Raw genomic sequence first — 27,106 nt, 5'->3', positions numbered from 1 at the left:
TGGAGCTGACCCCCCAGATCCATCCTGCTACTTCTGGCGAGCCCCCTGCTCAGAAACATGCCTTTACATGCATCAAATAAAAGAGATGAGATTACAAAGGAAAATAATAATCAATTATTAGATTGAAATAATTATCAAATTAGTACATTTTTAAAAAAGTTCACAGAGGGGGGCAGCTGGATAGAATGCCAGCCCGAGAACACCTCAGACAGACAGTAGCTGTGTGGTCCTGGGTCTCCAAAAGAAAGGGAAAAGGGGTTCCATAGACCTCAGGTTAAGACCCTGGTGAGAGAAGGTTTACCTTAAGGAGATGCTATTGGGATTAGATGGAACGCCACAGGCCTCCAAAAATAAGGGAAGAGGTTCCATAGACCTCAAGTTAAGACCCTGATGGGAGAAAGTTCACCTTAAGGAGATGCTATTGGGAAGACCCTTCACCCACTTTGGGTGGGATCCTGCTGGGGATCATCTGGGTCCTCGAGCTTTGTCTGCATGAGCAGGTGCTTGGTTTATGATGGACTCCCTCTGACATGGTCCCTAACTTTTCTATCACCCACCGAGTCAGGATGGACATTTGTCAGCCTGCTCATTCACTAGGCTTTGGGAAGAATAACAAGGCACGCTTCGAAGCTCCAGAAGTGATCTTGGGCAAATACCTCTGAGACAAAGGTTCTTCGTGGCTAAAATCGAAGGAAAAAAAACTAGCTTCTGTAAATGGGGTCCTCTTGCAGGCTCACAGCCTGGCCTAAAGAGCCTGGGGCTTGGAGGCAGGTTCTCTGGGTCCCAGTCACAGCCCTGATATTTGATTTATAAGTAGGATGGCATGAGAGTCCCTTCCTCCCTGTAGGCCTGTTTTCTGACCTATAAAAGGAAGCAGGTGGAGAGAATGTGGGGTCCCTCCCATGGTTGGTATGCTAGGAATCTACGGCTAAGGCCTCCATCATCCATGTCACAAGGCTTTGTTGAAAACCCCTTGGCCACTAACAGCACTGACAGCTGGAAGTCCTGGGCCCTGTATCCCCAGAGCCAGGAACCGGGCGGGAAGCTAGCCAGTGCGCCATTTTCCTGGGAGAGAGCCTTTGACCCCACTGATTATAGAGGTAGCTGTCCCACAGAGAAAGAAATGGGACCGCCAGCCAAGAACGTCACTGGCTGCTCCCAGCTGCGGCTGAAGGCCTAGAAACGGGGCTGCTGAATTCGTCAGAACTGACCCCCCCGCTGTAGGCCGAGCAGAGCCACGCTGGGCGGCTCCCAGCAGTCATAACTCAGAACCCACGTGGCTGCACAGGGCTGGTGACCGTCTCAGTGAACACTGGAGAGGAGCTCAAGTGTCCCCGGCAGACCCGCAGAGCCAGCCTCCTTGTCTGAGGGCCACTCAGGGTCTGCCCACTCAGGGTCTGCCCACTCAGGGTCTGACCTGGGTGTCCCCACTCGGGGTCCGACCTGGCCGTCCCCACTCGGGGTCCGACCTGGGTGTTCCCACTCGGTCTGACCTGGGCATTCCCACTTGGGGGGGTCCAACCTGGCCATCCCCACTCGGGGTCCGACCTGGGTGTCCCCACTCGGGGTCCGACCTGGGTGTCCCCACTCGGGGTCCGACCTGGGTGTCCCCACTCGGGGTCCGACCTGGGTGTCCCCACTCGGGGTCCGACCTGGGTGTCCCCACTCGGGGTCCGACCTGGGTGTCCCCACTCGGGTCTGACCTGGGTGTCCCCACTCGGGGTCCGACCTGGATGTCCCCACTCAGGGTCTGACCTGGGCGTTCCCACTTGGGGGGGTCCAACCTGGCCATCCCCACTCGGGGTCTGACCTGGGTGTCCCCACTCGGGGTCCGACCTGGGTGTCCCCACTCGGGGTCCGACCTGGGTGTCCCCACTCGGGGTCTGACCTGGGTGCCGGGGAGAGACGGAGCCATTCACGGCCCAGTTTCAGCAGCCCGAGGTTGATGCTCCTCAGGTGCCAGCCTGGATGTCCGGGGGCCGGAGCTGCCTCTCCCCCTCCGCCAGGAAGATGGCCAACGCGCGGTGCAGCAGGTGCACGCCCAGCCGTCTGCGCCGTGGAGCCGGCCAGCTCGCCGCCACCCCGTAGTAGTGGCCCTTCTTCTGATTAGAGAGCACCTGCGTCCCTGGAGAGAAAAAGGCCCCATCTACACAGAGGGAACTTGTCCCACGCAGGGCAAGGCCCCAGGTCTTCCCCGGGGAGGGGTTTGGGGACAGGGCCCCGACCGGTACCCACCAAGGGCGTCCACCAGACACGCCTCCCGCGTATAGGCTTCCACCGCCACAACATTCTGGAAGCAGTGCAGGGAGACCACCCCGTGGCCACTTGCCCAAATGTCCAGGATGCGCTCCACCTTGGGGCAAGTCTGGGAAGAGAGAGATTAGGTCACAGATCCATCAGTGCAGTCACCCCCGCTTCCCAGCACCTGCAGCCCCAGCACCTGCTTCTGCCGGTCCCGGCGGTGGCGCAGGGCCTCGGACAGGTGGGAGTATGGCCGCGTCCGAGTGCCTTTACCCACGTAGAAGATGGCTCGTATAAAGGTCTGGAAGCATTCAGCTGGGCTCAGGATGTGACACTGGGAGGGTAGGTTCTGGGTCACCCTGGGGTAAAAACATAGATTTTTTTGTGGGGGGAAAATCCTCCACAACATATGCTACTCATAGTACCAGTCTGCCCTATACTTTTCCTCAATTCCAGCTTCTTAAATTATTAAACTGTGGTTCGTGACCCCATATGGGGTTTTGTAACTGAATATGGGGGTGACAAAATTATGGTTTATTTTGTATACTTGTTTTAAACACCTGGGGTGGATAAAAATTTATTGGGTAAACAAGGGTCTTGACTGGACAAAATTTAAAAAGCCTTGTCTTAAATTACCTATGAATGTTCAATGCTCTGATAGTATCCAAACCCCCTTCACTCCATTACCGCCACTGCCCTGTTCCATTATCCATTAAGGACTAGGAGCCACTTTTCTATGTTTTTTTTTTTTTTTAAACACTTCTCATGTATTTTAGATGGTGAATTTTTAATTCAAATTAATTTCTGACACAAACTTTTCCCCAATCTACCTTCTTTTCATTTTGATCACATTTCTTTCTGTTGGAAAGCATGTTAACATTTTATATCAAGACATCTATCCTGTCCTTAATGATTCCTTCTATTTGAGAGGGAGGAAAAATCAGCTTCCTTCTACAATTAAGATCAAAAACATTCCATTTCCTTCCATTTTTTGGTAGTAGTTCTTTCTTATATTTAAGTCTACCATAAAGCTGGAATTCAGGATGAAGGTCTGACACATTTCCTACCCTACTGTTTGTCCATTTACCTAAAAAGAAAAAAAGAGAAAAAAAGCCTTACTATTGGTCTTTTCCATATTCTCACCAGTTATTAATGACTCTCTCACTCCCTTAGAATTCTCTTTTAACAAACCAATCAGTTTTCCCATGTCCATTTATAAATAGTGAAGCTTTCTTTATTTCACTTTTTCCCCTTTGTTTAATGAACTTAGCCTTTTCATGTAGTTGTGTGAAGAAGCTAGAAGGATCCAAAGAATATAGACTACAGTATGTTAGAGCTGGAAAGGCCCTTAGAACACTGTCAGAGCCAGAAGGGGCCTTAGAATACTAAAATATCAGACTTAAAAGGGCCCTTAGGACCCAGGAGGTCAGAGCTGGGAAGGCCCTTAGAGCCCAGGATGCCAGAGCTGGGAGGACCCTTAGAACCCAGGAGATCAGGGCTGGGAGGGCCCTTAGAACCCAGGATGTCAGAGGTGGGAGGGCCCTTAGAACCCAGGAGGTCAGGGCTGGGAGAGACTTTAGAACACAGAATATCAGAGTTGGGATGACCCTAGAACAGGGAATGTCAGAGCTGGGAGGGCCCTTAGAACAGGGGATGTCAGAGCTGAGAGGGCTCTTAGAACACAGAATATCAGAGCTGGGATGACCCTAGAACAGGGAATGTCAGAGCTGGGAAGGCCCTTAGAACCCAGGAGGTCAGGGCTGGGGAAATCCTTAGAACACAGAATTTTAGGGTTGTGAGAGGGATTTTAGAACTTAAATTGGAAGAACACATTAGAACTGGACAGGATTTTGTCATTGCTCAGTCTTTGTGACTCTGTGATCCTGTGGATCATGGCATCCCAAGACTGTCCACGGGGTTTTTCTTGGCAAAGGTTCTGCAGTGGGTTTGCCATTTCCTTCTCCAGGGGATTAAGGCATACAAGTGAACTGACTGATCACACAGCTAGGAAGTGTCTGAGGCATTATTTGAACTCGGGTCTTCCCGATGCCGGCCCAGAGCTCTGTGCCCTGGGCCACCTCACTATCAAACCTGTCCCTTTAGGTTACAGTTGAGGAAACCAAGCTCCAGGGGAAGGGAAAGCTTCTCTCAGAGTCACCAGAAGGAGCCAGGGCTTGAGCCCAGGGGACTGTCCAGCCAAGGCTCTTTCTTCCAGAGATGCAGAGACCCCCCGCCCCTCTGCCGGAGAGTCACATACCTGGGGTCCAGCAGCAGGTAGGTGAAACTTGACTTCACGGTCCCCTCACGCCACCTCTGGGTTGGGTCTGGCTGGTCGAACTGCTGAGCCAGGACATCCTCATCATCCTGGGCATTAGGCACACAGCCCGTCTGCAGGGCCAGAGTCAGCTCACGGCTGTATCCTGCTGCGGCAGGACCATGTCCAGACCAGGAGAGAAAATGGGGTCAGTGTAGCCTCCTCAGGGAACTCACTGGGGAGGGGGGGAAGCAGCATTTATCTGGACGAATCCCTTCAGGAGGAAACAGTGTCAGTGAGTCACTGGCAGAGCCTGGTAGGCTCCGGGATAACTGGGAAGGCCCTAAGACTGTTCCATCACCCATCACTCACCAGCTGGCCCCCCAGGGCTCCCCTCCTTCAGTCGCTTGAGGTGGTATTGTCCTGGGAAGGCGGGACCCGGGCCTGGGCTCTCCCCAAGGGCCTGCCGCTGCTGTGACTGCTCCTGGTTGGACAGGGTGGAAGGGCCTCGTGCTGGGAAGGGTAGGGCTGGATGACAGCCACATTGCCTATCCGTGTCTGTGTCCTCAACACGTGGTGGACGCTGGTCCAGGAAGCTGGGCCCGGGTTTGGACCCAGCACGCAGAGGTTCTGGTCCAGAAGGCTGCGGGGAGCGTCCCACAGGGAGCAGTCGAGGATACAGGGTTAGACTAGGGGCCTCTGGAGGCTTCCCGATGCGATTCTGGCAGGAGCTGGTCCTGTAGCTTCTGGGGATGCGGTCATCTTCCTCTTCCCCATCCTCTGTCAGCCACACACTGGCCCCATCCATATCCTCACTGCTCTGGGAAGTCTTGTCATCGGTCAGGAACTCACTAAATGGGTCGTCTCCAGGGAATGCTACCGAGTGGTCAGTCTGGGGAGGGAGGGGACTCGCTCCGGCCTCTTCTAACCTGCCCAGAGTTGGGGGCTTCCCTTGCCTGGGAGTCTCATTGTTCAGGGAGCCTGGGCCACCCCTTCCTGGCAGCACCTTCGGGGGTGGGCCCTGTTTCACTCTCTGGTCAGAAAAGGAGGACCTGTAGCTTTCGCCATTGTGGGAGACCCAGCCCTGAAGCTCGTAGGAAGTCCCAGTAGTGACCAACTCTTGGGGCTCTGGGGGAGAACCCAGAACCAGTCCCCTCAGCCGGGCATTTAGCTGGCTCACAGGGTCCACCCTGGCTGGCAGCAGGCGCTCTAGAGTGGGCTGGGAGGGCTCGGCACTCAGTGCCATGGCCCTGAGCTCAGCCCTCAGGGCTGTATAAAGCAGCTCCCTCCTGGGGGGCCCTGATGTCTGGGGAGCCCTGCTCTCTGTGCTGCCCGGCTGGGACCCACTCCTCCTCTCCCTGGGCCGAGATGGCGCAGCCACAATGGTATCCGGGCCGGAGGGGGTGGGCGGGACAGCATCGGGTCCGTGGCCATCGGGCTCAAAGGCTTCCACGGCAGTGAGGAAGGAGTCAGGGGAGGAAGTGTCCCTAGCAGCAGGGAGGGAGCTGGACAGCGTCTCATCTTGATCTTCACAGGGAGGGTCTGGGGGAGAGAGGCAGCTGTGGTCTGGGGGTTTGTCCTCCAGGCCCAAGGGGGGCAGAGAGCCCAGGGCAGGAGCTGGGGAAAGTGAGGAAGTGGGCTGGGGAAAGAGGGGGGCAGGGAAGCGGAAGTCAGATCCAGAGAGTTTATCCACCCCAAGCCCTTTTCCCTTTGAGGGCTGAGGATGGGCTGGGAGAGCCTGGCTTGGGAGGGCGTGCCCAGCCCCCACCGCTTCACCCCCCACCTCGGGGCCATCCAGCTGGGCTCTGACTGGGCTGCCCAGAGGCCTCGGGCTAGAAGTCACATCGGAAAGTCCCCAGATGCTGGTGTCAAGCTCCTCTCCATTGGGGGCAGAGAAGCCGGCGCTTTGATCCTCCTCTCTGCGGAGGGCTGGACCGGGGAGCAGCCCTTGGGAGCCGGCGCGCTCCCTCAGGATTTCCACACACGCCTGGTTCTCGTGCTCCGCGGCGAGGTCCAGCGCTCTTTTCCCATCCTAAGAACAAAGCTTTGAGACTAGCCCTCCCGGCCCCGGGGGGCTACAGACCCATTCTGGAAGACCCGCCTCTGCCCACCCCCCAAAGAACCCCAAGTTCCGCCCCCTCCCCACCCAGGCCCGGCACCTGGTCCTGAAGCTCGGGGTCGCCTCCTTCCCTCAGAAGGAGTTTCAGGCACTCGGAACAGCCCCAGGAGGCAGCCACATGCACAGGGGTCAGAGCATCCTCAGACCTAGAGGCGGCCATGAGAGCCTGGATCACTAGCTGTCTCTTAAGCCGGGGGCTTTCTGGCAGCGGGGCCGCGCGCCCCCCCTCTCGCCTTCAGGTTTAGGGGGAGGGGCGGTCCTTGCACTAAGGGTGGACGTCGGTTCCCTTCCCCCAGGACCCGGCCTATGGAGAAAGGCTCAATGGGAGGTGGTCTCCCCGGGAAGGGGAAGTTGGAACAAGGATCTAGTCTCACTGAAGGGACTGGTTCCGGGACTACGTGGGGAAGGGTCAAGCCGTGGCTCTGGCTGTCCAGGGCGCTGGGCGCAGGGTCCTGACACGGTACCGGGCGTTGGGGTCCGCTCCGTGCCGCAGCAACACAGCGAGGCACTGCAGGCCGCTGTCCCGCTCGCTCCCCGCCGCCAGGTGGACTGCGGCCACGCCATCCGGCAGCACCAGGTTGGGGTCAGCCCCGAGCATCAGCAGCGATTCCACCTCCCTGGAGGGATCAGAGAACCACTGGAGTGGGGCCCGAGCCAGGCTCGGCCAGCTCCGTCCGGGCCTCGGGCTGCAGAGCTCCTAGAGCCCCGGCCGAGCCCGGGCCCCGGAGGAGCAGAGCCGGAGCCCATCGGAGCCCCAGGAGAGCAGACCCCGGAGCTGCCCGAGGACGCAATTCGCCCCGTCCCTCCTTTGGGCCGAGGACCCCTTAGCCCCAGCGTGGAAGGGATGCATCGGGCCGGCCTCTCACCGAGCCTGGCCGGCGTTCAGCGCTTCTCGGAGCCTCCGCGCCAGAGCCAGGGCGGCCGCGCCTGTCGCTCCCCTGAGCCGGACCGAGCCCCGGCAGTCGGGGCTGTCTTTGGTCCAGTCCGCTGTCCACGGTCCCATCTCGGCCATTCGAACTTCCCTCGCTGCTCCGTGCGCCTGCGCGGCCCGGGCCGCCCCGCGATGGGCCTACGGCAAGGGGCGGCGCCAGACGTTCCGCACTCGGCCCTGCGCCGGCAGAGCTCTGGGAGCGGCTCCAGACGTTCCGCACTCGGCCCTGCGCCGGCAGAGCTCTGGGAGCGCCGCCGTCGCCGCTCCCGGGCCGCAGACCTGGGCGATAAACTGCTGGGTGGCGCCTGGAGGGAAGCGATAAAGTGCGGGCGCGCGCAGTGGGCCGGGGCGGACCGCTCTCCCGGCCTCAGGTCCCGGGGCATCCGCCCAGAGCACGACCGCACAAGTGAGGGCTCAGGATTGGAAGGGGATTACCGGAGGTTTCGGGCGGGGCCCGAGGGAAGCGGCTACTGCCGCCGGGCTGCTTGGGGAGGGGATGCGGCCGCAGCTTGAGGCGGAGGCGGGCGAGGCCCTGGGCTCCCGACTCCCCTCGCAGCAGTCCAGTCCTAACTAGGCTTCCTTAGGGGCTTCCCTTTGACGGGCTATTTCCCTCCTAAGGGTAAGTGGCAAGTCAGTGGCAGAGGTGAGCCTGAAGGGAAACACAGAGGCCATATTTGTCTCCAGCACTGACAGCGCAGCTAAAGGAGGGCGGGGAATAAACGCTTCCTCAGCGCTTGGCCATTGCCCATAGTGCTTGACCAGAGGGGAGTCAGTTCCGTTGGATACTTGGTACCTAGGGACTGTTCCAAACCTAATCGTTTTAAAGATGAACTTCCTAATATTTGGAGTTCTTGATGAAATACGGCTGCCAATTAATTCCTCATCACTGGAGGTCTTGAAGAAACTGGTGAATTGTCACGGACACCATCAATTCTCGGGTTTGAAATCGTAGTCATGGTCCTCTCATTCTCTGGACAGGTCACAACATTTTAAGCTCAAGTATTTTTAGTTATTACAGAATCTTTGATTCAAAAGGGAACCCCAATGTCTCCAGTCGTGCTCCCACCAGAAGAGGGATGAATCCCTTCTGTCTGCCATATTATTTGAACCAACATTTGAATACTCTAGAACAGTGTACACTCTCCAGGCAAGCTACTGCATTTTTAAACAGCCTCATTAGTCAGAAGAACTCTTATACAGAAGGGAAAGCTATAGACTATTGCTAATTCTGCCCCAAGCTATTTAAAGACAGCAACAATTCCTCTCTCATCTCTTTTCTATACTCAATGTCCTCACTATTTCCCCAGTCTTTGGTCACTAATTGCTCATCAGGGGAAAAGCCTAAATCTATTCTGTTTTCAATAAAGGATAAGGAATTCTCAATCCCAACATTTTAATGACATGATGAGCTTTCCAGGAGAAAATGGTTGGGAAAAATTCCCTGCGAGCTCAAGTCCTTTAATGATGGTCCACCTGGGCTCTCTTAACAATGAGATGATCCAAATCAGTTCCAACTAGTCAGTAATGAACAAAACAGCTACACCCAGAGAAAGAACACTGGGAAACGAATGTGGACCACAACACAACATTTCCACTCTTTCTGTTATTGTTTGCTTGCATTTTTATTTTCCTTCTCAGGTTTTTTTTACTTTCTCTCTAGATCTGATTTTTCTTGTGCAGCAAGATAACTATAGATATGTATACATATAGTGTATTTAACATATAATTTAACATGTTTAACAGGTATTCGACTACCTGCCATTTAGGGGAGGGGCTGGGAGGGGAAAAGTTGAACAAAAGGTTTTGCAAAGGTCAATGCTGAAAAATTTATTCAACATTTTCAAATTTTTGTAAATGAAAAGCTATTTAAAAAAAAAAAAAAAAAGATGGTCCACTTGGACCATAGCCTTAGACTAGAAATATGGAGCTAAAAGGGAGCTACAAGGTGAGGGCAGGTGAAATCACACCACCAAGATTACATTACACAGGCAGCATTCAACAGACATGGAATCTGAACCCAACTCCTCTGATTCCAGAACCAGTGAGTGGTTTTCCTCCTGTACTATGCTGCATGTGCAAGGCAGCCAACCCTGCTGCTCTTATTCTCAGGCCTGGAGTAGCAAGCTTCCATTAATATCTTCCATACCACTCTTCATCTCTGCGCCCCAAGCCCCAGTCTCAGAGGCAGAAAATACCTACAATGGCTTCCTGGTTCCATTTCTACCTAATGACAAATGGTCAACCAGCCTATGCTTGGCAGCTGAATTCTTTGGGCCCAGTCAAATTGGCCTCCTGTAATTCTGCCCAGTGCTGCCCTCTAGAGCCAAACAAAAGAAGTCTGGTCCCTCCTTCCACATGCTAAATATCCTTTGTTCCTTCAAGCCATCCTCATGGCATAAATCCCAATCTCCCTCCCTCCCACCCACCAATCTGGCTGGTTCCCCTCTTCTGATCATGATCATTCATCACCATTTCTCCTAAAATGTAGCCCGATTGAATATATACTTGAGTAGGAATCTCTTTTTGTATCCATGGATCTCAGTAGTACTTCACACAAAGTAAAGTTTCATGCAGAACTGAACATTCTAAATGTGATCGGGCTAGGGTAAAGGGCAGCAACATCCCTCTCATTCTGGCCATGACAGCAAAACCCAGGGGAGAGACAAAAGACAACCACCTGTCCAGATCCAGGACAAAATACTGACGGTTTAATATAGAGTCAAAATTCATAACCACGTGGCCCACAGGCTGCATTTAACATTGTGGCAAGACAGGCCCAGATCAGTCATTAATTAGACCTCCCTCAAGAGCCACCATTTCCACTAGGGCCATAATCACTGTTTTTAATGACCCTCTTTCCAGGTCTGTAGATGGGGTCATCCCAGGTGAAGAACAAAGTGCCTCAAACAGTGGCTTCCATTTCTGCAGGCTCTTCTTCCTCCAAGAGGCTGTAGGAGGCATGTGTCTGGAAAGGCCTCTGCAAAGGGTGGGCCAGGAGTTTGGCCATGCAGTTGTGCAGCTCCACAGCTGGCCCTGACAGCGAGACCTCATACTTGTAGCTGGTGCCTTTGGAATCCAGGCCTCCAAAGAGGGCGTATGTGTCCTGGGTGAGGGGGAGAAGGGGCCAGAGCTCATCAGACAGAAGCACACATACACCCACATGCACACCCAGAGGTGAAGTCCAAAGGCAATTGAGACAAAGGTCCGAAGCTCAGAGAAGGAAGAGACTCCTGACCTCTGGTCTTCCCCCTATTCTAAAAGGCCAGTTCTAAGGGCAGGAACATAGGATGGAAAGGGCTCTCCAAACTCAGCACCCATCCTCAGACAGCCATGCTCTTTAGTGAGGCTGGGGATGAGACCAGGTGCTGACAGACGAATTTGCTTTCAGCAAATTCAGCAGTCAGCTGCCCTGCCCTTTGAGGAAGGGGGCCCAAACCCCTTTTTCATTGTTGTCTGGAGCTCCTGGTGAAAGGCTTCTGTCACCCATGTAGAGCACACCCTTCTCGGTAATTAAAGGTCTTACGAGTCTGGCCAAAGGCCCTGGCAGTGACCTGCCCATGGTCACACAGCCAGTATGTGTCAAGAGACATGAAGTGGTTTCAGTTTTTCAGAGGCAATGTTTGGTATGTCTGAAAAAACTCTGGTTATTCTAAGTTATTCTAAACCTCTCCATGTTCTATAGTCACTTATAAAACATGTAGCACTGGGTGAGGGATGATTTCTCTTGAGCCTGAGTGTCCTTGACTACAAATGGCTATTATTCCTGTCCTGCCCTCCCAGAATTAACATTTTATAAGGTCCCTCCCAGCTTTGACATGCTATTTTCTAAGACTCCCATTAGTTCTAATATTCTATGTTCTATAGTGTGTGTGTGTGTGTGTGTGTGTGTGTGTGTGTGTGTGTGTGTATAGTACTTAACCATGGAATCTGTGGTTGAGATTGGGGGTTCCCAACCCTTTTCAGGCTATGACACAGTGAGCTGTTGGGGAGAGATGCAGAGGTAGGAAGTTCCACACTCCTCATCCAACAATCCAACCAGCTGTTCTTGTGTCCCAAAGCCCCACAGCTCTATACAAGGAAAAGGTTGAAAGGTACCTTTGAGGTAATCTAGTACACCCTACCTCCACCTCACACACTTTTCAAATGGGGAATCTCCTTGTTGGGGAATGACTCATCCAATCAGTGACCCTCATATATGTTAGCATACAGAAGCTGAGAAGGGGTGACTTGTCCAGACAAACAGTGAGTCAGTGTCTGAGCATATTTCTCCTCATACCCACATGATAGAAGCACATTTACACCTCACCTCCCCACCATGTCTCACTGTACACCTGCCTTTCTTCAACTCCTCTTTCACAAAATGGAAGTGAAGAAGAGCCTGGACTCGAAGTCCTTGGGAATCCCTGTATTCCTAGCCCATCAGAATGTCTAATGCTGGTGTGAGTGATGGGGGATCACCAAAGGGGAAGTTGGGCAGATGCTTGATGATGGCATACATGCTGCTCCTACAGCAGTGGGGCTGCAGGCAGGTTACCTCCCCCTGCTAAATGCCAGTGGGCATGTCTTTATTTCAAATAATTGATCTTGTTTGAAGATTACCCTTGAGACCCCTTCTTGGGTCCGTTCCCCTCCCTTGCCCCCAACCCCCGAGACCTGCCTTCTCAGGAACAAGCCACCCTGGCCCTCAAGAAGTGATGACGTAGGCCCCAGGGAGGGAAGGGTTAAGCACAAGGGCTCCAGCTAACAATGCAGTATCATGTCATGACAAAGGTCATGGATTCAGAGGCAGAAATCTAGCTTACACTTAACTTCTCTGGGTCGCTGTATTCCCTGCTTCAGAGAGAGAGTTGTTTTAAGAAAAATGCCCAGGAAGCTGCAAAGTGTCACCTGGATGTCTGAACACAGCCCTCAAATCCTCCCCCCTCCTTCCCTTGAGTCTCTTCTGGACCTTCAGAGCTTGTACAACCTGGTGATCTTCCTCCAAACACGTTCTAGCTTGTTAATGTGCCTCCTGGAGAGAACTCAACAAAATACTCCAGATTCAGTCTGACCTAGCCACAGGGGAGCAACTTTTCTCATCCGGGGCATGAAGCCTCCACTGCTGCAGTTACGGGGCTCTGGTTGTTATATCACACTGCTGACTCGTATTGAGCCTGGGGTCCACTAAAACCTCCAGATCTTTTTCACACAAACTCCTATCTAAAGGCATCTTGATATTCTGAATTTGTGCTAGTGATTTTAAAACTCAAATATGGGACTTTATATTTATTCATAATAAATTTCATTTTACTAGATTATGCCCATTATTTTGTTGGATCCTGTTATAGAATGACATTTTAGCAACTTTCCCCCAGCTCCCTACCCCAGTTGTTTTGTTCTCTGCAAATCTGATAAACATACCAATTGTGCTTTAATAAGAATGCTGAACACAGATTTCAAGACATTCTAGTACTACAGTTCTTAAGGTGACACTGCAGGAATTAATGACCATTCTGTATCCATTGTTCAACCAGCATCAAATTCATCTACTTATAGTCTCTTTGAGCCTAAATCTTTCCATTTTATCCCTGATACTTAGTCAAATGCTTTTCTCAAATCTACTAGAGGACATCTTTAGAATTCCCCTGACTTACCAATCTCATAATCATGTCTAAACAGAAATGAGTGACACCGTTCCTTCCAATAAAATGTCATTTTTTCCCAAGACTTCAAGAAGAGTTTAACATTCTATAGTTTGGCAACTTTGCCCTCATCTCTCATCTTACCTTCCAGCTGGTCTCTTCTTCTTTTTCCTCAGTTCCATTGTGGATATATACCACATCAAAAAAGAAATATGGACACTGAAGCATCTTCTGCAGGAAAAGAATAATAGCAAACTTGTTTTCAGAAATCAAAAAGGCAGCATCCCTTACTAGAAAGAGGGCTGGCCTGGGACTCAGGAGAGAGCTGGGTTTAAATGCTAAATGCTACTGCTGACCACTAACTGTGTCCTCAGGGGACCGTAAGCTCTGGTCTTGCCCATTAGCAAAAGAGCTGCTGTGAGGAGTAAATTGATAATACAAATAAAGCATTTCAGAGACACTAAAGGTCTCTGACCAAAACTTTATCCAACTCCATGCCTTCCATACAGATTTGACTCCTACATTTTCTCCTGACAAAGAATGTTCTTTCCTCCAGCAAGGAAAATAGATTACATGGTAGCCCAATGTCCATATGTGACAAAAGAGGAAGTTCTTCCTGATAGCAATCTAAATGGAAATGGCCATAGTGTGCTATCCACTCCAGCCTGGTACATCTATCCACTCCTTCCTTTGCCCAACAAATCTTTACTAAGTAATTATGTCCACTGCACTGTGCAGGTAGAAAGGGAGATGTGGCAGGATAAAGAAGGCTGGTTCTTTGCCCTCAAAGATTCCACAATCTAACAAAGGAGGTATGAAATATATGCAGACAAAACATAAAGAAAATGGTAACTGCCTGGCAGGACAAGGTGATATGAGATGGGTTAGGGAGGTGTCACTTCTAGCTTGAGAAGACCAGGTTAGACTTCAAAAAGGGGTAGTATCTGAACTGAACCTGAAAGGGCAGGAGGACTGTCAACAAGCAATGGGGAGAGGTCATTCCACACATAGGAATCATGCCCAAAAAAAAAAAAAAAGAAGAAGAAGAAAAAGATAGAAAGAAGAGTACAGGATGAACTCAGAGATAATCAACGATCCTGTCTGAGTAGAGTAAGTGTACAGGAAAGAAAGCCAGGTGGGACTAAGATTGAGAAAGCCTGTGAATGTCAAAAGGAGTTTGGTCTTTAATTGTTAAGGATTTGAAAATCATTGGTCGCTTCTGAGCCAGGAAGTGAGATGATCATGGCAGTGGGGTTGGAAGTTCATTCTAGAATCCTTTTCCCAGATCCTCTGGTCATCAGACTGGGAAGGATGGCTCTTCTGCAGACATCCTAACCTTTTTCTCACCTACCTTTATGGGTTCCACCATGGCAAACTGGGCCTGGCAGGCAGGGCGACTGTACACCAAGATGGTCCGCACTACGTAAGGTGGTGGGATGGTCTGGACATTGTCTGTGACTGGAAGCTCAATCTTCTGCTGTCTAGATAAGTGGAGAGAAGGGGATATATGTGACATTTCAGAGCACTTGTTCTTGTCAGAGCACTAACTTCTTGTCAATAAATTTTTAAAGGATGTCAGGCTAGGTCCCTCGAAATACATTCACCAAGACCTCCTAATCTTTGTGTCAAGAAATGACAATAGCAGCAACTTACATAAGATTGAACAGGCTGTCCAAGTCTGGATTGGGAGAGATAAGGACCAGTGAAAATGCCAGAGGTCAATTCTCTGATGACCAGGTCATCATCTCTGGAAATGTGGGGTTCCTTCTTCAAGGCCTCCCCAGTAACTGGATGTTCTCTGTTACCCTCCTATCGCCCACGGCATCCTTTCAATCTGCCCCCTAAGGACTGGGAGCCCTCCCTTTCCATTCCAGTTTACAAACAAGAGTACAGTCCACTACAGGATAAGGCAGGTAGACCTATGAGGACAAACAATCAATTGAGGTGATCAGGTCACCAGTGGAGCAGAAAAGCACAGGCTGGAAAGGTAAGGAGAATGTGGAAAAAGACAGAAGAGGCCGGAAAGTGGGCAAGGCTGGCTGTACCAAGGAGGCTTTCTTCCCCGACAACTCTGGAGGTGAGGCCTCAGACTGAGCAGTGCTTCCTCCACATGAGGGGTTGCGAGCCCCCTCATCACCCCTGCCCCAGCCTCCCCTTGCCCCTTTCAGAAGGATACTGAAGGCCATGCAAGTAGCGGTTTCGAGGTCGTAGAGGCAGCTGCACAGCTCCCTGGGGTCAGAAGTCAAGCCTGAGAGCTAAAAACAAAACCAGGGCTGCTCACCTGTCTGTCTTTCCTGGTCTGTAAGCCCCACCTCCCAGTTAACCATTTGATAGGCAGACAGCTCTGTCGGGGCAGGTACTACTTCCTCCATGTGTTGGCTCGGCTGGTCCTAGAGCAGTCCCCATCCCCAAGGCTCCCCTTAGACTACTACTTTCTGAGGATCTGAAGTAGGGCAAAAGGAGGATGGGTTACTCAGTAACTAGGGAGCTTCAATTTAACTCATTAATCTTGTTCTCATCAAGCACCTGACCTCTGGAGTTTCTCATGAGCTTGGATCAAACTTGTCACAGACTTGCAGTCAGGAGACCACGGATCACCTCTCTGCTACTTACCAGTACATACTCTCTCTGAACCTCAATATTCATTTGCAAAATGAACTGTCATAGAAGGGTTAGGCAAACGCTAAGGTCCCATTCCCACTTCAGACATTCTCTCCCAACTCTGGCTCCCTATAGTCTAAGGTATCAGCTAGCTCTTATATTCCATGTCCTAAAGTTCTTTCTGGCACTAGGATTAGAAAGCACTTCCATCTCTAATAGCCTATGTTCTGTGTTCTAGATTGGTTTTCTATGATTCATTTAAAGTGAGGGAAAATTCCTTGCAGGAAGCTGGAGATCAGGTGGGCTGGGTACCTAACCTCTTCCCATGAAACAGAAAAGAAGTAAGGGAAAAGAAGCAGAAGGGAAAGGAGAGGAGCAGCAGGGCCTCCTCCCATTCTCACTCACCCAGGTAGTATCATCATTTACCACCACCAGGGCAAACTCATGGCACTTGTCAATCTTGTGTTTTGTCCGAACAAACATCTCAATCATCTTCTGGGACACGTTCAAGGCATTGGTCTTTGAGCTGGTCAGGGACGACAGAGGACACTCAGTAGGCTCCAGGCAGTGCTAAGGCACCTTTCAGGTATGGAGAACCGCTATGGTTTCTTCAGGGATAGGTACCCCCACAGCTTAAGTCATATCCTGGGAATGGAGGCTCCATGAAGAGGTCACTTGTCTGGGCTAAGTCACAGATGACTCCCCACTCTCAGTGAGGGCTGTAGTCTGTCACCATCACCGTCACTCAGTCACTATTAAGTTCTATGGGACCTCAGGTCATAAGAGAATCAGACTAAGACTTAAATCTTCCACCCACCCATACAACAGAAGGTATCAGGGTCTGTTCATCCCTTTCCAAGCCCTGCATTTCTTCCCCACAGATCTCTAACTGGACTGTCCCCTTTCCCTCCAAATAAAATCACAACTGATAGGGCGCCCAAAAGAGCAAAGAGAGCTACAAACAGTCTTGTCCAACCATTGCCAAATTACACTGCTTCCACTCTCCTCCTCCTCCTTCCTCTGGCCATCAGCCTAGTTTACCTCTTGCCTGGATTAGCTTAGCTGTTTCCTATTTGTTTTCTAGTTTCTTTTCCTTCTCCAACTTATGCTTCAAGTGCCAAAGGGATTTCCCCAGTATATGGGTTCACTCTGCTCTCTGCTCAAGCAACAAAGGATCAATTCCCATCTGTCTTCACCTAAGGATCCCAAGATGGAAGGAATGCAGGATTAGAGAGTCCAAATGGGCTTATAAATTAGGGGAGAAAAAACCTCTCACCCATTAAACGATTCCAGTTTTGGCAAAGACATTTCCTCCGACAAGTCCAGGCATATGATCTGTGTTAAAGACAAGGAAAAGAGGAGAAAATAAAGAACAGTTAACACCATGTAAACCCACTTCCCTGGCCCAACCCATCCCCAGCAAATCATTCAGCCCCTTGAACCTCAGGTAGGTGCCAAAGTAATAATGTCACCCCAGGTCTACTATGCTGGTCCCATCATTGGGACTTTTCTAATTTAAAAAACATCCTTTAAAAAGAGGGATTCACATTATTGATCAGAGAAATGCAAATTAAGACAACTCTGAGATACCACTACACACCTGTCAGATTGGCTAAGATGACAGGAAAAAATAATGATGAATGTTGGAGGGGATGTGGGAAAACTGGGACACTGATGCATTGTTGGTGGAGTTGTGAACGAATCCAACCATTCTGGAGAGCAATTTGGAACTATGCCCAAAAAGTTATCAAATTGTGCATACCCTTTGATCCAGCAGTGTTTCTATTGGGCTTATACCCCAAAGAGATACTAAAGAAGGGAAAGGGACCTGTATGTGCCAAAATGTTTGTGGCAGCCCTGTTTGTTATGGCTGGAAACTGGAAAATGAATGGATGCCCATTAATTGGAGAATGGCTGGGTAAATTGTGGTATATGAATGTTATGGACTATTATTGTTCTGTAAGAAATGATCAGCAGGATGAATACAGAGAGTCTTGGAGAGACTTACATGAACTGATGCTAAGTGAAATGAGCAGAACCAGGAGATCATTATACACTTCGACAACGATATTGTATGAGGATGTATTATGATGGAAGTGGATTTCTTTGACAAAGAGACCTAACTGAGTTTCAATTGATAAATAATGGACAAAAGCAGCTACACCCAAAGAAAGAACACTGGGAAACGAATGTGAACTATCTGCATTTTTGTTTTTTTTCCCGGATTATTTTTACCTTCTGAATCTAATTCTCCTTGTGCAACAAGAGAACTGTTCGGTTCTGCATACATATATTGTATGTAGGATATACTGACATATATAGGACTGCTTGCCATCTAGGGGAGGGGGTGGAGGGAGGGAGGGGAAAAATCGGAACAGAAATGAGTGCAAGGGATAATGTTGTAAAAAAATTATCCTGGCATGGATTCTGTCAATATAAAGTTATTATTAAATAAAATAAAATAAAATATTAAAAAAAAAAGAGGGATTCACTTGGGACAACAATGTTGGCTATAGCTTAAATCAAGCAAAAACGATTTAGTAAAAACAAGATTTTGTAAAACTTTAAGACTATTGTTTACAAAATGTGACCCTAGATAAAACACATATTTAGTCTAAGCCTAAATTTCTCATCTATAAAGTGGGACCAAGTAATCCTATCTTAAAAAACTGTGGTAGGATCAACAGAGTGCAGAGGACTTTGTAAATTGTAAAGTGCTATAAAGGCAAGTTGATAATAATAATTCTATAATCCAGTCTAAAGGTGAAGTAGGCACGGTTGGGCCTACTTTGATCTAGAATGGCAGGAATCCTCAGTTCTACCAGGAAGCCCTAAGCAGCCCCACTCAAATCCCAAACAGATATAACATACTAGAATTCTAAGTCACTAGAGCTGGAAGAAACTTTTGTGATCACCAAGTTCAAAAAAATCTGGAAGAAAATTCAGGCTTGTATGAAACTAAAGCACAGTAAAGGAAGAACCAAAAGAGCAAAATCAAACAACTTTGAAAGATTTAGGAACTCTGACTCAATGACCAACCACAATTCCAGAGGACTTATGAGATAAAACAAACTATTTACCTTCTATACTGAGAGTGAAAACAGACTTAAAAAAAAAAGTTAACATGAGAGTTTGTTGTATTTCACTATACATGTTTTGAGGAGGGTTTTCTTTTCATTTAATTCTCAAGGAGAGTAAGAGGAAATGGAGAATAAAAGGAGAGAGAAGGTAGAAAAGAAGATAAGACTTTCATTGATTGGGGGGGAGGGGGGGAGGGAGAAGTGTAATTTTAAAAAATCATTTAGTCCAAACTCTTCATTTCATAGGTGGGAAAGCTGGAAGGAAGTATTCTTGCAAAGCCAAGATGAGAATTCAGATTTGTCCTAATTCTGGCTGGGGAAAAGGGTACAAAAGGAACTAAATCTCAATTCTTGGTCAATTGGCTTCAGTCAAGCTTTTGGATAGAGAACTTCACCTAAGTGAAAATAAGGTTACTATCAGAGGGTTTTCCCACAGCACCAGTGATACAAAGTGAGTATTATAAAAATGTTAATTATCTCCTGATTCCTGTACTCAGTATAGCATCCTAGAAACAGGAAAACAAAAAATCTCTTCCTAGGTAAGTAGGAATACACAGGTCGGGGATCCCCTAAGCTTTCTGCATGTCCTCTCATTCTGGGTTCTTTTTTTGCCAACTGGGAGCTCTGCACTGAGGGCTCATGCTACCACAATTACTGCTAAAACAAAAGTCTCCCGATTTCTTCAGCTGGAAGCTGATACATACCACCTTCTCTGGGCAATTGACCCTGGGAGTCCGGACCTGAAATTCTGGAGTCTGTGGTGGCACCTGCCAGGGCTTGCCATTGGTGCTAGGTGGATTCTGTGGACTGTCATCGGCACTGGCTGCCTCACCCTCCCCTTCACTCCGATTTCCCACGCTGGCTTGGGCACTCAGGGCTCGGTCTTCGGCTCCCTCTGGGTTGGATCGGGTCCGAGGCCTTTGCTCCATCACCCGTTCCTCCTCCTCATCTGCAGCAGTTCCCGATTCTGCTGACTCCATGGTTGGGGCTCTCAAGTTCAAACTGGAGACCCCACTCAGAAGACACGTTAACCTTTCTGAAACAGTAAGAAGAAAAGATGAAACCATCTGGGGACAGTCCACTTCCACTATTTCTATCAGCTAAGGGCAAGCAGATCTTTATTAGCACAAAAATGCTATTCTCTCTACAAAAACTTAAACCCAAATAAAGCCTTCTTGTCATCTGAAAATGTTCTCTTTGGATCTTTGTCATCCCTTTTTTTCTTCTTTAAAAAATGTACATGCTATGATCTCTTCTTACCAAGGCACCTTTTCTAAAATCATTCTTAATATGACATAAGCAAGTTAGCCAATTACTAAGGGGAAATAGGGAGTAGGGGGAGAGGAAGGGAAAGACAACTCTGTTTTAGAGAATACAGGAAAAATGAGATCATAAAAAACAGACTTAAAAGACAACCCATAACCCAAACCAAATTTAAATGCTCAGAAAACACAAAGGGAAAGTTTTCTCCTGATTTGTACTGACAGTCTAAGCGCCCCCAAAATTGTGTTAAAAATTAAAAAAAAAAAAAAGTAAAAAATATAAACACAAGAAAAAACTCATAACAAGCTTCAGGCAACTATTTCATATTGCAAAATAAGGATAAATTTAATGTTCAAACAAAATCTGGTAAAATAATCATTGGTGGGGGGAGGGGGAAGAAAAATGGGCATGTTAGCAGGAACAAGATGACAGAGAGAAGCCAGGAAGTTGTCTGAACTCTCCCTAGTTTGCCTCAGAAATGGTAAATCAAGCCTTGAAATGTTAAATTAAGCCTCAAAATGGATTCTGGAGTGATGAAACCCACAAAAAGATGGAGTGAAACAATTTTCCAGCTTAAGATAATTTAGGAGGACTTCCAGAAAGGTCTGTCTCATTTAGGTAAAAAAGAACATGTGGAAATAAGGTAGAAGCATTTTCAATAAGGTAAAAAATAATAATAATAATAATAGTTAACAGTATTGTTTACTACTGTACTAGAAATGTTAGTTTTAGCAATAAGAGGAGTAAAAGAAATTGAAGGAATTAGAAAAGGCAATGAAAAAAATCTTTTTTGTAGATGGCTTAATGGTATACTTAGAGAATCAACTAAAAAACTATGTGAAATAATGAACAACTTTAGTAAACTGGCAGAATATAAGATGAACCCAAATAAGTGAACAGCATTTCTATATATCACCATAGCAGCAAGAAATTTAAAAAAGGTTCTATTTAAAGTAACTGTAGACAATATAAAATTACCTGCTCCCAAGACAACCCCAGGAACTCTATAAACATGATTACAAAACATTTTCCACAAATAAAGATACATCTAAAGAACTAGAAAAATATCAATTGCCCGTGGGTAGGCTGAACTAACACAATAAAAATGACAATTCTATCTAAATTTATTTATTCAATCAAACTACCAATAATTATTTTATAGAGTTAGAAAAATAATAAATTCATCTAGAAAAATAAAAGGTAAAGAACATCAAAGGAATTAAGGGGGAAAAAAACAAACAGGCAAAGAAAGGTGGCCTAGCCATATCAGATCTAAAACTATATTATAAAGCAGCAATTTTCATATCTATTTGGTACTAAGAAACAGAGTGGTAGATCAGTGGATTAGATTAGAAACACGAGACACAGTAGTCAATGATTATCATAATCTACTGTCTGATCAACCCTAAACTCTCCAGTTTCTGGGATAAGAAGTCACTATTTGACAAAAACTACTGGGAAAATTGGAAAACAGAATGGCAGAAATTAGACATAGACCAACCCCTCACACTCTATAAATAGGGTCAAAAAGGATACCTGGTTTAGATATAAAGGATAATATCATAAGCAAGGGATGATTTACCTGTCAGATCTTTGGAGAAGGGTAGAATTTATGACCAAACAAGAAATAGAAAACATAAAATGAAAAATGGAAATTTTGATGACATTAAATTAAAAAGGTCTTGCACAGATACAACCAAGATTAGAAGGAAAGAAGAAAGCTGGGAAATAATTTTTTACTGCCAGTGTTTCTGATAAAGGCCTTATTTCTAAAACATCTACAGAACTGAGTAAAATTTATAATAATACAAGTCATTCCCCAATTGAAAAATGGTCAAAGTATATGAACAGGCTGAAGAGATGAAGAAATTCAAGCTATCTCTAGTCATAAGAAAAAAATGTTCTAAATCACTATTGATTAAAGAAATGCAAACCAAAACTATGAGGGACCCTCTCACATCTATCAGTTGGATAACAATAGGAAAGGAAAATAATAAATGTTGTAGAGACATTTTTGTTTTGTTTATTTTGCTGAGGCAATTGGGGTTAAGTGACTTGCCAAGGGTCATACAGCCAGGAAGTGTTAAGTGCCTGAGGCCATATTTGAACCCCGGTCCTCTTGACTTCAGGGCTAGTGCTCTATCCACTGCGCCACTTAACTGCTCCCAAAATAATAAATGTGGGAAAATTGGAACACTTATTTAATTATGAACAGATCCAACCATTCTGGAGAGCAATTTAGAATTATGTCCAAAGGACTATAAAACTGTGCATACTCTTTAGTACAGCAATACCACTGATGGGTGTGTATCACAAAGAGATTATTAAAAAAGGGGGGAAAGATCCACATATACAAAGATATTTATAGCAGTTCTTTTAGTAGTGGCTAAAAATTGGGAGTTGAGGGGATGCCCATTAATTGGGGAATGGCTGAACAAGTTTTAGTATAAGGCTGTGATAAAATATTGTTGTGCAGTAAGAAATGATGAGCAGACAGATTCAGAAAAACCCGGAAAGACACTAGTACCAGAACACTTCACACAGTAACAGCAACACTGTGCAGATAATCAATTTTGACAGACTTAGCTCTTCTCAGCAATACAATGATCAAAGACAATTCTAAAAAACTCATGACTGAAAATGGTATCCATATCCAGAGAAAGAACTATGAAGAATGAAAGCAGATGGAATCATACTATTTTCCTTTTTTTTTCTTCTTATGGTTTTTCCCTTTTGTTCTGTCTTCTTTCATAAAATGAGTCATGTGGAAATATGTTTAACAAGATCAAACATTTATAGCCTATATAAGATTGCTTGTTGTCTTAGAAAGGGAGGAAAGAAAAAAATTTGGAACCCAAAATCTTCTAAAAATGAATACTGTGGCCCACACTTAACACCATATACCAAGATAAGATCAAAATGGGTCCATGACCTAGGCATAAAGAACGAGATTATAAATAAATTAGAGGAACATAGAATAGTTTATCTCTCAGACTTGTGGAGGAGAAAGAAATTTGTGACCAAAGATGAACTAGAGACCATTACTGATCACAAAATAGAAAATTTTGATTACATCAAATTAAAAAGCCTTTGTACAAACAAAACTAATGCAAACAAGATTAGAAGGGAAGCAACAAACTGGGAAAACATCTTCACAGTTAAAGGTTCTGATAAAGGCCTCATTTCTAAAATATATAGAGAACTGACTCAAATTTATAAGAAATCAAGCCATTCTCCAATTGATAAATGGTCAAAGGATATGAACAGACAATTTTCAGAGGATGAAATTGAAACTATTACCACTCATATGAAAGAGTGTTCCAAATCATTATTGATCAGAGAAATGCAAATTAAGACAACTCTGAGATACCACTATACACCTGTCTGATTGGCTAAGATGACAGGAAAAAATAATGATGAATGTTGGAGGGGATGCGGGAAAAATGGGACACTAATGCATTGTTGGTGGAGTTGTGAACGAATCCAACCATTCTGGAGAGCAATCTGGAATTATGCCCAAAAAGTTATCAAACTGTGCATACCCTTTGATCCAGCAGTGTTTCTATTGGGCTTATATCCCAAAGAAATACTAAAGAAGGGAAAGGGACCTGTATGTGCCAAAATGTTTGTGGCAGCCCTGTTTGTAGTGGCTAGAAACTGGAAAATGAATGGATGCCCATCAATTGGAGAATGGCTGGGCAAATTGTGGTATATGAAGGTTATGGAATATTATTGTTCTGTAAGAAATGACCAGCAGGATGAATACAGAGAGGACTGGCGAGACTTACATGAACTGATGCTAAGTGAAATGAGCAGAACCAGGAGATCATTATACACTTCGACAATGATATTGTATGAGGACATATTTTGATGGAAGTGGATTTCTTTGACAAAGAGACCTAAGTTTCAATTGATAAATGACGGACAAAAGCAGCTACACCCAAAGAACGAACACTGGGAAACGAATGTGAACTATCTGCATTTTTGTTTTTCTTCCCGGGTTATTTATACCTTCTGAATCCAATTCTCCCTATGCAACAAGGGAACTGTTCGGTTCTGCAAACATATATTGTATCTAGGATATACTGCAACATATCCAACATATAAAGGACTGCTTGCCATCTAGGGGAGGGGGTGGAGGGAGGGAGGGGGAAAAAATCGGAAAAGAAACGAGTGCAAGGGATAATGTTGTCAATATAAAGTAATCATTAAATAAAAATTTTTTTAAAAATGAATACTGAAAACCACTTTTACTTGTAATTGGAAAAAAATATATACTATTAAATGGAAAAATAGATATCCTAATCCTAATAGACTTAGCTCTTCTTAGCTTGAGAAATGGCAAAGATAATGTAAAGTATCCATCTTGCCATGAGGGCTAATGCAAAAATTTTTTACCGCTAACATATCCTGGGACTGTTATCTTTTTTTCCAATAGTTCCAGTATGTGCTGAACAAAGTGTGTGCGTAGACCAGGAGCATCAAGTACAAGTGGCACTCAATCAGTGGGTGCTCTGAAAGGCTTACTATATACAATATTATATATTAACGCACAAAACTAATAAATATCTATAAGTAATTAATAACGTTAGTAATAATATACTATTCTAAAAACATAGTAGACATCAGACTGAGGAGAAGTTTTGTAACACAGGCTGTCAGAGCTGGAAGGGATTTTAGAACAAACGCAGGATGTTAGAACTAGAAGACACTTCGGGCTAATTGACACAGAACACAAAATCTCGGAGTTGGAAGGATCCTTCGCCATCTTTGTTGCTAAGGTCCTCCAATTTGCAGCAACGGCTACTGTCTGGAGAAACCATGTGCCCGTGCAAACAAACACAAAGTACATGGGAAATACGCAGAACGTAACTCCCGGGGAGGTCCCCGCGGCGCAGCGGATCCGAAAAGGGAGCCCGGAGTTAAGCCTAAGGCTAAGCCACAGGCGCCAACAGCGAACGAACTCCGGGCGCCAAGGCTCGGAGGCCGGAGATGATAGGCCAGGCGCCTGGGACCACCTCTCAGACTAGCGGGTCACCGAACGTGGGCGCTGGGAGGGGCCTCGGAGATGATCCGGTCTAGCTCGATCCTCTCCCAGGGGAGGATGCTGAGACCCCGAGAGGTGTGGCCCGTCCCCTCCCCCCCAGCGGGCAAGGTCCGCCAATCCTCCCGCTCTCGCCTCCCTCCCAAGGCGCTGACCTTCCGCCAGGGTTCCGCAGTTATTCCGAAGCGAATTATCGCTTCGGTTCTCACAGCTCAGAATTCTTCCTCTGACAGGTGCTTCAGCAACTGCAGCTCTAACTGGAAGCCGCCATTTTCTTACCCGCCCCCGGAAGTAGCGGCGGGAAGGATCTGCCGGCAGTCGACCGAGCTTCCGGAAGATTAAATATGGCGAGAGATGATGAACAGGAAGCGGGTCCCTGTAGGCGGAGCCTGAAGGCTCTGGGCAGCGGCTAGGGTTGGGCGGGGCCTGAAGGCGGGGGAAGGAGGGGAAGCCGGTGTTTATGGGCGGGGCCTGGGGTTCATCTTTTTCCCTGCCTTCTTTCTGCATTTCTCCACTGGTTTCTTTTTGGCCAGAAACCCTGAGGATCTTCCCCAACCAGATTTATTTAGTTAGTTAGATTTTTTTTTTTTTTTTGACGAGAGGAAAGAGGAAATTCTTTGCTTCTATTGCTTCTTAACCTTACTCACTGAATGGATGCAGCCTCAGTCTAACTGAGATGTATTAAAAACCTCAGCTTAAAAAGGCAAAGCTCTTACAACATTCTCACTCTTTTTTGTTGTTGTTCGCTTGCATTTTTTTTTAACTCATTTTCTTTCCTTCTTGATCTGATTTTTCTTGTACAGCAAAATAATCGTATAAATATTTTTACATGTATTGGATTAAATATAAATTTTAACATATATAACATATATTGGATTGCTCGCCATCTAGGGGAGGAGGTGGGGGAAGGAGGGAAAATAGGGAACACAAGGTTATGCAATGATGAAAAAGTATCCGTGCATATGTTTTGAAAAAAAAATTATTAAAAAAAAAAAAAAAAAAAAAAGGTAACGTTCTCCCATCACGTCCAGGGCCGTTTCCCGTGATCCCGATCTCTATGTAGCCACTGGACCCACGTGTTCTGGAGGGAAAGGGAAGCAGGTGACCTTGCACAGCCCTCCATCACCCGCATGTCCCAGTATCAACGCTCTGATGTCATGTCCTCTTGGAAAACAAAGAACAACCTTTGAGAAGCATGTCTAAGGAGTTGAGGGAATTGTGGGGGAATAACAGCACTTATACAAATTAAAATCAGAGACTCTCAAGGTGAAAAATAAATAAATAAAAGATTTATTACAATCCTCCAAGGAAAGGCGACTTCCACTAGAAAGGAGGGCAAAACTCAAATGGCAAAACACAAGATTTAGACCCTAAGGCGGAAGTCCCCATCCCCCCCTTCTGACCTTTATCTCCCATTGGCTGGGGCTTCCAGGCTTATATCCTAAGGCAGAAATCTGCCCCAGAGACAAAGAATACTAGTCAATAACTCTCTCTTTACCATATTAGGTACTTAAATACTAATGAACCGGTCAAAGGAGAGGAATATAAATTTATCTAAGATAATCAAACATCTGCAGCTTTAGGCTATAGCACAATTTATTATTACAAAGTCTCAGATCACAATTAGGCCAAAGGTTGAGACCATATTCTTCTGAGAGATCTCCACTCAATTTATCCCATTCAGGAATGTTTTGTAAATAATGGTTAGAACACTGAAATCTTCCAAAAGTTAAAAAAATGTAAAATAAGTTTTTTTAAATGTTGTTTACTGAATAAAACTTCCCTTATGAAAAATTCACCTTTATTTTTTATGTGCATATTCATGGTAAACTCTAAAAGTTTATTTCCTTTCCTACTAAACACAGGTTAGAGGAAAATTAATAAAAGGCAAGGGGTATAGGGACCCATTTCTCTGTCTTTTCTATAAATATGTCTTCGTGGTCCTAGTTTTT

General features: G+C 46.6%; 2 protein-coding genes across 4 annotated transcripts; both read right to left on the bottom strand.

Annotated features, from left to right (window-relative positions):
• Positions 1–91: 91 nt before the first annotated feature.
• Positions 92–7,664, bottom strand: ANKLE1 (ankyrin repeat and LEM domain containing 1). Of its 3 annotated transcripts, none has more exons than XM_051972111.1 (9): positions 7,481–7,664; positions 7,079–7,231; positions 6,655–6,760; positions 4,868–6,527; positions 4,499–4,664; positions 2,441–2,600; positions 2,236–2,365; positions 1,863–2,125; positions 92–1,574 (listed from the first exon to the last, which is right to left on the bottom strand). In XM_051972111.1, exons 1-8 carry the CDS (start codon positions 7,624–7,626, stop codon positions 1,953–1,955), a joined length of 2,694 nt encoding a protein of 897 aa, XP_051828071.1. In that variant the 5' UTR covers positions 7,627–7,664; the 3' UTR covers positions 92–1,574; positions 1,863–1,952. The 3 variants fall into 3 exon arrangements, with proteins under 3 accessions (XP_051828071.1, XP_051828070.1, XP_051828073.1); XM_051972110.1 differs by having other exon boundaries at positions 92–1,810; positions 1,889–2,125; XM_051972113.1 differs by having other exon boundaries at positions 92–1,810; positions 1,889–2,125; positions 4,499–4,661.
• A 2,567-nt stretch (positions 7,665–10,231) lies between these two features.
• BABAM1 (BRISC and BRCA1 A complex member 1) lies at positions 10,232–25,442 on the bottom strand. Its single transcript, XM_051972109.1, has 9 exons — positions 25,310–25,442; positions 19,552–19,883; positions 17,044–17,102; positions 16,173–16,293; positions 15,343–15,421; positions 14,820–14,844; positions 14,518–14,647; positions 13,311–13,397; positions 10,232–10,648 (listed from the first exon to the last, which is right to left on the bottom strand). Exons 2-9 carry the CDS (start codon positions 19,825–19,827, stop codon positions 10,448–10,450), a joined length of 978 nt encoding a protein of 325 aa, XP_051828069.1. The 5' UTR covers positions 19,828–19,883; positions 25,310–25,442; the 3' UTR covers positions 10,232–10,447.
• Between the last annotated feature and the right edge of the window lie 1,664 nt (positions 25,443–27,106).

This window comes from Antechinus flavipes, chromosome 1 (genome assembly GCF_016432865.1).
Source record: "Antechinus flavipes isolate AdamAnt ecotype Samford, QLD, Australia chromosome 1, AdamAnt_v2, whole genome shotgun sequence".
Lineage (NCBI taxonomy): Eukaryota > Metazoa > Chordata > Mammalia > Dasyuromorphia > Dasyuridae > Antechinus > Antechinus flavipes.
This window is presented reverse-complemented; position numbering and strand designations above follow the sequence as displayed.